This window comes from Syzygium oleosum, unplaced genomic scaffold, assembly GCF_021117445.2.
Source record: "Syzygium oleosum isolate NSW1041296 unplaced genomic scaffold, Sole_v2.1 Sole_v2.16, whole genome shotgun sequence".
Taxonomy (NCBI): domain Eukaryota; kingdom Viridiplantae; phylum Streptophyta; class Magnoliopsida; order Myrtales; family Myrtaceae; genus Syzygium; species Syzygium oleosum.
Window position 1 is genome coordinate 3264636 of NW_026607500.1, and position 11607 is coordinate 3276242.

An 11607-nucleotide genomic window follows, 5' to 3' on the forward strand; every position below is an offset into this window, starting at 1 on the left:
ATGACTCAATTGTACTTTCGTGACAAGTTTTAGGACTTCTAGTACACTTATTCCTATAAGAAAATATATGCAGAAATTAAAAATATGAAATTTCTATAAATTCGATATATCTTGAAGAAGAATACATGAGTCTATTTATAGGGTTTATTAAATAACTATCTGAGCAAACATATAGATCAAGATAAGCACAATTAAAAGGTAATATACACGCAATTTTAAGAGATACGGAGAATCAACAGAAATATCAAAATTATCTCTAACACAGAATATAAAAACTCAATGTGGCCGAAGCTTTTTATATTTCATTTTTTGTACATAATATAAAAGCTAGATGTGGCCAAAGCTTTTAATTTTTCATTTTTTTGTACATAATATAAAATCTCGATCTGGCCAAAGCATTTTATTTTTTATTTTTTGTTATCTAGCCCTTGGCTCAACCTCGCAACTAGCTGACATAATCAAATTATATCCTCAAGATAACATCTTGAAAGGCTGACACTGCGCAACCATCTTCAACCTCGCGACGCCTGCAATTGGGGAAAGTCAGCCATGGATTTCATCTGATGGCGATTCATTTGATACAGGTCTGAACTCTAAAGGTAATCTCGATTTGCCTATCTTGACTTCGAGCAGCTTGTAAGTGATGTTAACTGAAATTAAGTCAACCGGTATACTTTCTTCAGGGATTTTGTATTGATGATTTCTATGTTTATTTGACAAAGTGGATGAATGCATGTAGAAAAACTGGTGTACTTTTTTCAATTTTATCAAAGTCAGCTATAATTGACTGCTATGGTCCAGAATGTACTTTCTCGCATCAAGTTACTGGTGATTTGATTCATCTGATCCGACTGCATCCGAATTAGTGGTTTTGTGACAGTTTTAGAATTAATCAGCACCCGTTCATAGGTTGGTGGTGATTTTTGTTTGCTAAAAACAAGGGTTTGGATGGGATTGAGACCTTCGTTAAGATTTTTTGATTCATACTTAGCCTAATAAGATTTGGCAAGACTGGTTCTATCACTCATTTACCTCTTTATTTTAGCCTGTGTACTCTATATAAACTCCCTTGGTATTCTAATTAAGACAAGAACACATCCTGTCCAAACATTGCAGCACAGTATCATGTAAAAGTGAGGTGTTCGAATCTCGTCACTCCTTCTCATTGCTGCTTTGCCTGTCCTTGTCATAGTGTTTTCGCTCAATGGACTCTACAACGTGCGATTGTCATCAACTACTTGGTTCAAAACCAAACAGAGAGGTGATAATGAACGAGGAAAGGAAAGATCAAGAAGAAATTGATCGAGATTTTGATCACAAGAACACATGCATGGAATGGGAGGCCATACTGCCAACATTGCCGAAACAAAAAGGGTGGATGGGCAATCATCTTGTGCAATACCAAGGAGTTTGGTTAAGCCTTTCTGGTCTAAAAGGAGTCATGCTTGCAAGAGACCACTTCAAGTCTCTACCCACAGACATTTTCTTATCCACTTCCCCGAAAGCCGGAACCACATGGTTCAAGGCAATTCTCTTCACAATCATGAACAGAAGAAATTACCAGTTCTCATCACACCCTCTACTTACCACCAATCCCCATGATTTAGTACTCTTCATAGAAGCCATGTTCGATCAAACGACTTTTCCAAGTCCCGTTAAGGACGACATTTCATCTCCAAGGTTGCTTTCTACTCATATGCCGTATTCCCTACTACCGAATTCCATCAAAACCTCCGGTTGTCGAATAGTGTACGTGTGCCGTGACCCGAAAGACGCACTCATTTCCCAATGGCAGTACCTGAAAAAGCTAAGGCCAAAAGAAATGCCACCTTTGCTGCTTGAAGAAGCGTTTGAATTGTTCCGTGACGGGGTCTCACATTTCGGACCCTTTTGGGACCATTCCTTGGGCTATTATAGAGCTAGTCAAGAGTCACCTAAGAAGGTGTTGGTATTGACTTATGAAGCCATGATGGTGGATCCAACAGTCAATATCAAGAGATTGGCTGACTTCATTGGCCACCCTCTTGACCCAGAGGAAGAGAGTGGAGGAGTGGTGGAGAGGATGGTGAGCTTATGTAGCTTCGAGAATTTGAGCAGCTTGGAAGTGAACAAGAGTGGGGTACAGCAATTCACTGCTCAGTTCAAGGTGCCAAACAGCAATTTCTTTAGGAAAGGGCAGATTGGAGATTGGAGGAATCATCTCACACCTACAATGGCGGAGAGTCTCAACAAAATAAGCAAGGAGAGCTTTGGTGGTTCTGATCTGGAATTTCTTTATAGCTGATTAAGCCTTTGAGGCTGGTAAATAGAGTTTGCTTTGATTATTGGCGTAGTACAGAACCAGAACTGAGACAGAGAGGAGTAAAAGCCATAATCAAAATATACCTCTAATGTCATATACATGAAAGAACATTTTGTTGGGTGGGAACATAAGTATTTTCTCATGTAGGGTAAAAAAAAATGTACATATGTACTGTTAAGTTATTAAAAAATTACCACCTCTAAAATGAAATTATTGTAAATTTTGTTTCTTTTGCTTTCAAGTTCCAATATCAACCTTATCAATTAATTCAGCAAGATAAATAGCTTTTTTTCTTGATGATCATTACATCTTTAAAACCTTATGAATCATCTTTTATCAATAACTTCTAACAAACTCGGTCAATCAATGTACGTTTTTCTCTAAAAAAAATGTATGCCTCATCCACATAAAAATAGTATCTTCCCAAGTGCTGAAAATTTTACTTCACATCTAAAATTGTCGTATAAATGGAGTTTATTATATGTAATCGTCGACATTAAATTGCAATCTCTCACTGGGAAAAGGATCATCTTGCTTGTGATGAAAATCCTGATAGAATATATAGCTATACGATTATTTCAGTTATATATTTTGTTGCAACTTCAAAACTTACACTGGTGTGGCCTGAATTACGAACTATCTAATTATTCTCATTTTAATCTTTAAAGATAATGGCAATAAATTTACTAGTAACTAAAACTTTGTTCACATTTACTCTTAACTATATATGTAAACAAAAAATAATGGAAGGCACGGAAACAACCTTCTTGGGGAAGGGCACTGGACTTTGAAATACTAGCACACGAGAGGCACGCGACGATAATCATCCAATGATGCTTTATCATAGCAATCTTCGCTTAACAAAATTGTGTGCGGCTTCTGACTCCACTAACAATCGTCGAAATTCTCAGTATAGAGTTGGAATCATGATCTATTAAAAGATAGATTATTGTCTCTAAGTGGACAACAAATGATTTACAATTGGAATTCTTTGAGTAAAGGATGTGCAACAAAACCCCTCATTGTATACCTTACCAAAAAAAAAAAAACCAAAACCCCTCATTGCAGGGGATAACGTTAATCAAAGTAGGCTCGTCTCTGAAAGTCGTTGCTTCCTTGATGACAGCACTAATATCATAACAAGTGTTACCATTTTTCGCCCATATAACATGCCAACGTAGAACCTCGAACCATTCGTCAACACTCGGTGAATGCAATCTGCTTGTCATCATCAATAGAGATGTGGTCATCATCATAGAAACGATCACTGTCCAAAGTCCCCACTGCTCAGCAAGCGACAAGCTTCATTGGCATTACCTTCCATTTGACAACCATCTCCGAGAATATCATATCTAGAGTAAAGCAACATAAAAACTATTTAATCACACTAAAGTCTATACCTTCCAAACAAACAAAAGAACATTATCAGGAATTGGAGCAGAGATTTAACGGAGATACCATTCGAGAGATCTTCATTCAACAAACCTGAGCCTGATAGATCCCGGGAACCTTCGTAACTCAATTTTTAACCAAACACCTGCACTGTGCTCAAGACATGTTAACAAATGAGACTTGGGAGAATTGCACAGATCAGCTAGAGTAATTTACTACGACAAAAAGCAACCATCTTCAAGTATGCAATGACAATACGAATTGGGAAGAGCTTTCTACGAAAACTACAGTCACACATTAAAGGACATGATTGTCAGCTTTTAGATGTAGGTATATAGTGATTGGCTCAGTCATAAAGAATAATTATTGTCTTCCAAGAGGCCACAAATTGGAGTCATGCCGAGAGCGACTCTTTGGTCAACTTGTGCCACAGGCACGTACTACCTCATGTGAAGAGACTTCACAACTTCTGCCAAGCCGGTATGGCTGCGGTGACGAGCTCATATGCTTAGGAGTGGACTGAGTTGCTATAGCTCAAACTGAACATTTTGTAATGGGTATGAGACCTTTATGGTAACACCCGGAGGGTGTTGGTCGCCCCTCCCCCACCCATTCACTAAACAGAAGAAAAAGAACTACCCTAGATAAACTTTTATAACTTCACCAATACCAATTACATTAATCTCCTAAATGTTTATATGCATTTATTAAGCAAAGCCTTCCATCGAGATGATCGTGTTCACCCACACATTAAGTTGCAACCAACAGCAACAGATCATTGATGAATAGATGATCTGAAATGAAAAGTACATAGAAAAGGTTTAAAGTTTGGTCTCTTCTCCATTGCAGAATACATTACTACAATACAAATGCAGAATTACTTTTTTGAAAAAGGAACTCCGCACCCAGTGTGATAAATATGGTAGAGTTGAAATTTCTGAATATTTCACAGAAACAGATAATTGCTATGTCATATGATGGTCCAATCGAGACATAGATCCTGTTATGCACTCTAATCTCAACCCTAGGCTTTGTATAACATTGTAAACTTTTAAGAGCAAGAGGACGAAAAGCCAGCTTTTTCTGTCTTAGCAACTGAAAATTTCAGCAAGTAGCAAAATTAGATAGCGTGAGCATGAGCAATGTGATATAGGACGATCAGACTATCTAGCTGATAATGATGACTAAGTTTAAAATGAATATGGTTGAAGAAATCTTACCTTAAGCGCGTGCCAGTAAATTGACTGCTTTTGAACTTCAAGATCTTAATCAATGTTTTCACAGAACAAAAGCATTGGCTTAGCAAAGTCAAAGCATAGTTGTTAACCCCAGATCCCAGCTTTTGCAGATCTTCATCCAACGTGTTTGCAGGTTCCTAATCAAACGAGGAGATCGAATGGCTGCAAAACGAGAAGGATGGTTAGAATGTGTCAAATCAAAAGCCAATATAGTTACACTCAAAAGGGAAACCAAGAAAACTAAAACACGTAACTTGCTCTAAAGCTTCTTTGTTTGACAAAGGTTCTCCTCAAGAGACATTTTTTAAACAAAAATAGAGGCCTTCATTCTTTTTTAATAATTCATCAAAACAGGTTTTGAATACACTAATACATTTCTCTAATTGAAATTTCTATAATTGGAATCAATAGCTTACATCTACCAGCTCAATCATCCACTATGAAGTTCTCAAACATAACTTTAATTAGCAGCAACAATGGTTTGGTCTGGAATCATCGAATTCTCAAAGGGATAGAGGCACTGGAGGTCCATGAACTATTGTAAAATGTTCAATCAAGTCTCTCAACTTTTTTGTTGCAATTGGGTCCTTAAACTATATTTTCTGCTCAAATTGGTCCTTTCAAAAAAATATAGGCAGAGATGCTGACATGGCTGTCAAATGCAGATGTGACATTACGTGGCATCTTAAATAGCAATTAAAACATACAAAATTGTTATAACAAAAAAAATCAAAAAAACAAAAAACATTCTGGCGAAATGCATCTGTCTTCATCAAGTAGCTTTGAACAGCATCCTGGAGAGTTTGCATTCGTTTTTGCACGGATTGGTTCTGCCCTAAAAAATTAATTCTTGAAATTTTTTTTGGAGATCTTTTACTTTTGCCTGCAATTTCTTTGCTAACCTCTACACTCATTCACCGAGCTTCCATAGAATCCCCAGATTGTATTCTTTGATCTTCTTCACAGGTTACCACAGAATTGCGCCTCTCCAAGTCCCTGACCTTCGCAACATTCACAACCTTGAGGTCGAGCACTGCTGCCACTTCAATATTCTTTGACAACATGGTCTATGCCCCTCACCCTAAATCTGGGTGAGGTTTGTCCCCTCGCTGCAGATCTCAGCGAAGGCCGCAGCCATCACTGCCGGAGTGACAAGGGCCGCTAGTGGCAAGGTCGCAGCAACTCTGGCCTGCAACTAGAGAAGCTGGTGAGGACCACAACCTTGCCTGGCTCTTTTTTTTTTTTTTTTTTTTTGAGCACACAAACGTAGTGGTGAGGACTGTACCGACTTCACCTGAGCCCAGTGAGGAATGCCAGCCCCCAACGATGCATGGGTGGCATCGGTGCCGCTTCCGCCTCGACTGTAGCTACCGCTGTCCTCAGCTTCTCCTCTGTTTGAATTTTCCTTTTTTTCCAGATTTCTGTATTTCTAAAATCTTGAAATCAATATTTTAGGTTTCAATTACCACATAAGATGCCATATAACGTGACATGTCAACGTTTAACAGCCACATCAGCATCTCCATTTATACTTTTAACAGAAGGACCAGCTTGAACAAAAAAAAAGTATATAACGCAATTGCACAAGGACAACAATTGAGGGACCTGATTGAACGTTTTGCAATTGTTCAGGGATCTTCGGTTGCTTTATTCCTTTCTCAAAGTTCCAACACTTTCTTTAGTTAAATATTCCTTTTCCAAATATTCACCCGCAGCTGCGGATTATTTGACATGAGTAAGCCAGATAGGTGAATTGAAGTGCATCATACACTTTTCTTCCCCCATAGATCAATTTTGACCAAGGGAGTTTTCTAATTCCCTCTGTATCACTAGCAACTGCAAGTCAAGTTGTGAAAGAATAGTGTCACAACAGATCATCTGCTTGAATAAGCTCAAACATACCTGCAACAGACATACAAAAATCAACCTTCCAAAATAAAACAACCCCAGATCTGGATACCATGGTTCCTAAACTGATATTTGTCTAGGACATGAAAAATCATCACTTGTATAGGAATTCGAGTGTATTCCCTAGGAAAATGCAAGGTATGGGTGCTCACAGCTTTTCCTCTCTTTATTGGAGATGCGTTATGCATATTATGTCCATTGAGAGGAAGGAAACTAATCGGTCCAAATCAAGGATTTCCTTAAAGTTAGTGCTCCCACGCATGCCATCCATGTAAGTTCAGAATAAGTTGTTTGGGTTGTCTGATTATATGAATAAATTTCAATGTAATGGTACTTTTAGTGGACAGAAAAGTAAAAAAACCTTCGAGTATTTCTGAAATGTTTCATGATTTAGCAATAAGATTGGAAATTAGAGCATAAGGTGCAACAGCAGCTCTATTACTGCATCCCTATGGATATAAGAAGTGGTATATAATCCGCAGGTATTAAGTATTTTAAATTTCAAAGATGATGAAAGGAGAATATGAATATCATTTAAACAAGCAGGACAGGTAAGATCTCCCATGTCCTTTAACTGGATTAGGAAACGATTTAAAGAGAAAAAGACTCAGTCAACAAAAGACCCAGACAAATGATTCAAATAATGCACAAATAGGTTTTATACCTTATTGTGACTTTGAGAAATGTCTCATTAAAAGATGAAAGAGAAATTAAATTGGAAATGGAAAAAAGTACAGATTGTAAACTTGCCATCTTTGACATCTTTCATGTACTAATGCAGTCGAAAAAGCTATTTTTCGTTTAAGTTATATACCTTTATTCCTTTGAAGGTCTGAGAGATATCAACATAACAGTTATCCCACATACAAATAACAACAACAACCACAACGACAGCAACAACAGTAACCAAAATCTGACTTCCTAACTTTCTAATGAAAGCTTGAATTAACAGAAAAGATTTGGGAATCACACAAATAACATGAAATCTATAAAAGAACAATGCAGTGTCCACACTAAAATCTTGACAGAAAGAATATTGTTAATTAATTATCCTGTCTTTCTATACCTTTCTTGCTATCTTACTAGAACAAGCTAGAGCTTTCTATTCCATGGCAATTCTAAAAACACCCTCAAACTGATATCTAACAGGAAACCAAAAGCACAACCTGTCATGGCAAAAACAAATGGAACTTCCATTCCCAGGGAGCTAGTTATTGATGTAGCTTTTCAACCTGCAACATTCAACCATTAACAACAAAGTTAATAGCTAATGATAGATAATGATCGTTAAGAAGCATTACCACATCAAGGATGAACCTGGAGCTTAATGCAGCATACAATACCAAAGGGCACTCTAGACATAAGCAGGCATCATTCATGGCCACGTTGGGTTGAAATTGAAACAATTGACCATGTGAAAGATGTTAAGCACCAATATAATCTTCATTACCTAGATAACCATCCTGCCATGGATCTTGTCTTTCCATCACCCACGCGAGTAAACTTAGAACAACATAGACATCTTCACCTCCATGATATTGTAACTGGTCTTCCCTGAAAGCGAATACATGATTATTTATGCCGATCCAACTACATCCTACTTTCTTTCTGACGCCCCCCTCTTTCATTGCCATCCTAACTCGAACTATGCCCTCCCATCTGCCCCTCATTTCATATTCCCTAGCTAGGACCAAATAAGGTGCTGATGACTGAGGCTCCACTTCTATCATTTTTCCTACAACTTCTTCCATGAGTTCCAAGTCCACATGCAAACTACAAAGCCGAAGCATCAATTCCCACATCCCATAATTGGGCTCATAAGGCATAGTTTCTACAACATCTACAATTTCCTGGAGTTTTCCATATTGGGTCAACAAGTTCAAGACACAGGTATAATGTTCTTCCCCAGGAATTATTGCATACGCTTCCTCCATGCATGAAAATGTTGCCAATCCTTCAGTGAAAAATCCTCCATAGTTACAGGCTTGCAACACTGCATATAATGTTATTCTATCTGGTGGCAGACCCACTTGAAGCAATTTCGCGAATAAGCCTAGTGCCTCAATTACCTTTCCATTGCGAGTCAAACCCACAATCATGCTATTCCAAGAGATCAAATCCCTTGCAACCATGTGAAGAAAGACGTTCATGGAAGAGTTTACTAAGCCAACTCTGTTGTACATATCCAGAAGAGAACTAGCAAGAACAACATCTGATTCCAAACCTGTCTTAATAACCAGGGAATGCAATTGATTTCCCTGCTCTGCCAGATGAAAAGAAACAGCACCCAGAACACTGCTCAAAGTAAACTCAGTCGGCTTGAGGCCTTCCCTCAGGACCAGAAGAAAAAGATTTAGAGCAACTTCCCATTGGTCATGGCAAATGTAGCTCGAAATCATGGAATTACACAAAGCTATATCCCACTCATCTACTTTGTCAAAGAACTGAACCGAATCCTCCAATCTGTTGCACTGGGAGAATAGATCAATGATGGCACTTGCAACTATTGCATTAGAAAGAAAGCCCATCTTTGTAGACAAACAGAAAAGTTGTTCACCCTTCTCTAGTTGTTGCAAGTTGCAACAGATTGTGAGCATCAATGAAACCGTAAACTCATCTGGAGATTGTCCTACATGACGCATTGTGGTGAACTGCTCCAGTGCACATTGACTTCGCCATGAGTTGTATAACCCTGAAATCAGCGAGTTCCAAGAAATGATGTTAATGTTTTCCATCGTCATAAATACTGCATGAGCATAGTCAACAAGGCCAAGCTTCCCATACATGCCAATCAAAGAATTTCCGAGCACCACATTGTGTGCATTCATGCCACTCCTGATCACTCTAGCATGGATTTGCCTGCCATGATTAGCACATTGCACAAACGATGCCACCATGGAGTATGTGTACTCGCTCGGTTCAACTCCAGCAGTTTGCATTTCCCAAAACAGCTCCAATGCATAATAAACAAACCCATTAAATGCATACCCCGCGAGCATGGAATTCCAACTTACAACATCCCTTTGCGGCATTCCATCGAACATTACGCGTGCCCTTCTATTGTCGCTGTGTTTCAGCAACCCTTTCAAGCAAATATTCCAAGATATCACATTCTTGCGAGGGATATCATCAAACAGGTTCAAGACATCCTTCGTCGTGCCAAAACACGCGTACAAATCCAGACATCGATTACCCAGAAACGTGTGGCGAGCAAGTCCCACTTTTATCAACTGCGCATGGATGGCTTTGGTATAATGAAGAGATTTTAATGAGAGACATTGAGTTATGAGGTCAGAGCAGGACAACAGCGAGGATCTTTGCAGCCTATCCACTTGCTTTAGCAATGGGGACATGCAATACTGTGGCCACGCTTTCAACACGGAGGTTCGTCTCGTCTGAGAGCGAAAACCATAATTATCTCGTCTTCCACAGCATGCCCACTTACGACACCGGTTCCTATTCCACACCCACCACCACCTTCGTTGGATTGGGTAACGAATTAGAGATAAAAGTTCCGCCAAAGTACCCCGCTTTGCTGGGTAACAAGGATACAACCGGGAAGAAAATATCATAAACCAAAAGCTGACGACGAGTGACCCATAAGGGATTCTCTACAACCCAGGAATACGCAAAGGGCCTCGTGATACCTCTTGGTCGCAGAAACCGAAAGGCTCGACGGGGGAAGAACTTCGCGCCGCCGCAGAGCGCGACGACGGCGGAGATGCTTCTGCACAGGACCTTCGAGTCCGAAGCACGGCGGAGGGAATGTGGTGGACGCGACTGCGAAGAAACGCTTGGAGAGAGGATGATGAGGGAGGAGAAGATGCACGGGGCAGAAGCGGAGAGGTAACGAAGCAGAAGAACGTAGGGGGCTGCTGCTAGGCGGGAGCTTGTCTGAGCTCTCGTCGAAATCGCGTAATGAAAATACTCAAAATGTTTTTAATTAATAGTTGGAATTTATTGTTTATGAAAATTATCAAATAAAAAAAGGGTTAATATCACGAAAAATCCAAAAATAGTACACCTGTGATAAATTTATTTAAAAATAATTTTTTTATCACTAAAAACCCTAAACTGGTACACCTGTGACAGATTTACCCTCCATATGTTTTTGTTAAATTTTACCGTCAAATTGCTGAATTGAATAACACGTGGCAGTTGACGAATGACCAGTTTAGGATTTTACCTTCCATTTGTCACAAGTATACCGATTTGTGATTTTTTGTAGTATTAATCCAATTTAACGAAAACTAACGTAGAGTAAATTTGTCACAAATATATTAGTTTGGGATTTTTGGTGGTTAAAAAATTAGTTTTTGATAAATTTGTCACAAGTGTACAAATTTGGAAATTTTGGTAGTCAAAAAATTAATTTTGATTAAATTTGTTACATGTGGGTTTTTGGTGGATATATATATAGATCGTAGTCATAAAATTAAGCTAGGAGTTTTCAAGAAATTCCTCTGGACCTTGTTAGGCTGCGTTTGGGAACACTTTGGAGGAAAGTTTTTGGGAAAATACAAAGGACTTTGAGCTAAAATGGTTTTTCGAAATGTAAGTAGTGTTTGGTAATGTGTATTTTAAAATCACATTTAAAAGCAACTTTGGTCTAAATACCATTTGGTAAAAATTAATTTTGTAAAGGACTTTTGCTAATTATTTATAAAAAAAAATTCAGCAAAAAGCACAGCCACTGCCGGCGGGCCAAAACGGCCGCCGGCCAGCCTCGCCTGAGGTCGCCCGACCTCAGGCGAGGCGGCACCGCCA

General features: G+C 38.8%; 2 protein-coding genes across 20 annotated transcripts; one reads left to right on the forward strand and one right to left on the reverse strand.

The window, feature by feature from the left end:
* The first annotated feature begins 434 nt into the window (after positions 1 to 434).
* Positions 435 to 2543, forward strand: LOC115663682 (cytosolic sulfotransferase 13-like). Of its 6 annotated transcripts, none has more exons than XM_056318849.1 (2): positions 435 to 584; positions 1193 to 2543. In XM_056318849.1, exons 1-2 carry the CDS (start codon positions 564 to 566, stop codon positions 2282 to 2284), a joined length of 1113 nt encoding a protein of 370 aa, XP_056174824.1. In that variant the 5' UTR covers positions 435 to 563; the 3' UTR covers positions 2285 to 2543. The 6 variants fall into 6 exon arrangements, with proteins under 6 accessions (XP_056174824.1, XP_056174827.1, XP_056174825.1 ...); XM_056318852.1 differs by having other exon boundaries at positions 445 to 599; positions 1258 to 2543; XM_056318850.1 differs by having other exon boundaries at positions 447 to 599; positions 1117 to 2543.
* A 672-nt stretch (positions 2544 to 3215) lies between these two features.
* Positions 3216 to 10750, reverse strand: LOC115663683 (pentatricopeptide repeat-containing protein At1g43980, mitochondrial). Of its 14 annotated transcripts, none has more exons than XM_056318841.1 (6): positions 8158 to 10750; positions 6538 to 8072; positions 6218 to 6353; positions 4915 to 6121; positions 3761 to 3844; positions 3216 to 3654 (listed from the first exon to the last, which is right to left on the reverse strand). In XM_056318841.1, exon 1 carries the CDS (start codon positions 10410 to 10412, stop codon positions 8265 to 8267), a length of 2148 nt encoding a protein of 715 aa, XP_056174816.1. In that variant the 5' UTR covers positions 10413 to 10750; the 3' UTR covers positions 3216 to 3654; positions 3761 to 3844; positions 4915 to 6121; positions 6218 to 6353; positions 6538 to 8072; positions 8158 to 8264. The 14 variants fall into 14 exon arrangements, with proteins under 14 accessions (XP_056174816.1, XP_056174817.1, XP_056174815.1 ...); XM_056318842.1 differs by having other exon boundaries at positions 6218 to 6361; XM_056318840.1 differs by having other exon boundaries at positions 6218 to 6368.
* Positions 10751 to 11607: the final 857 nt, after the last annotated feature.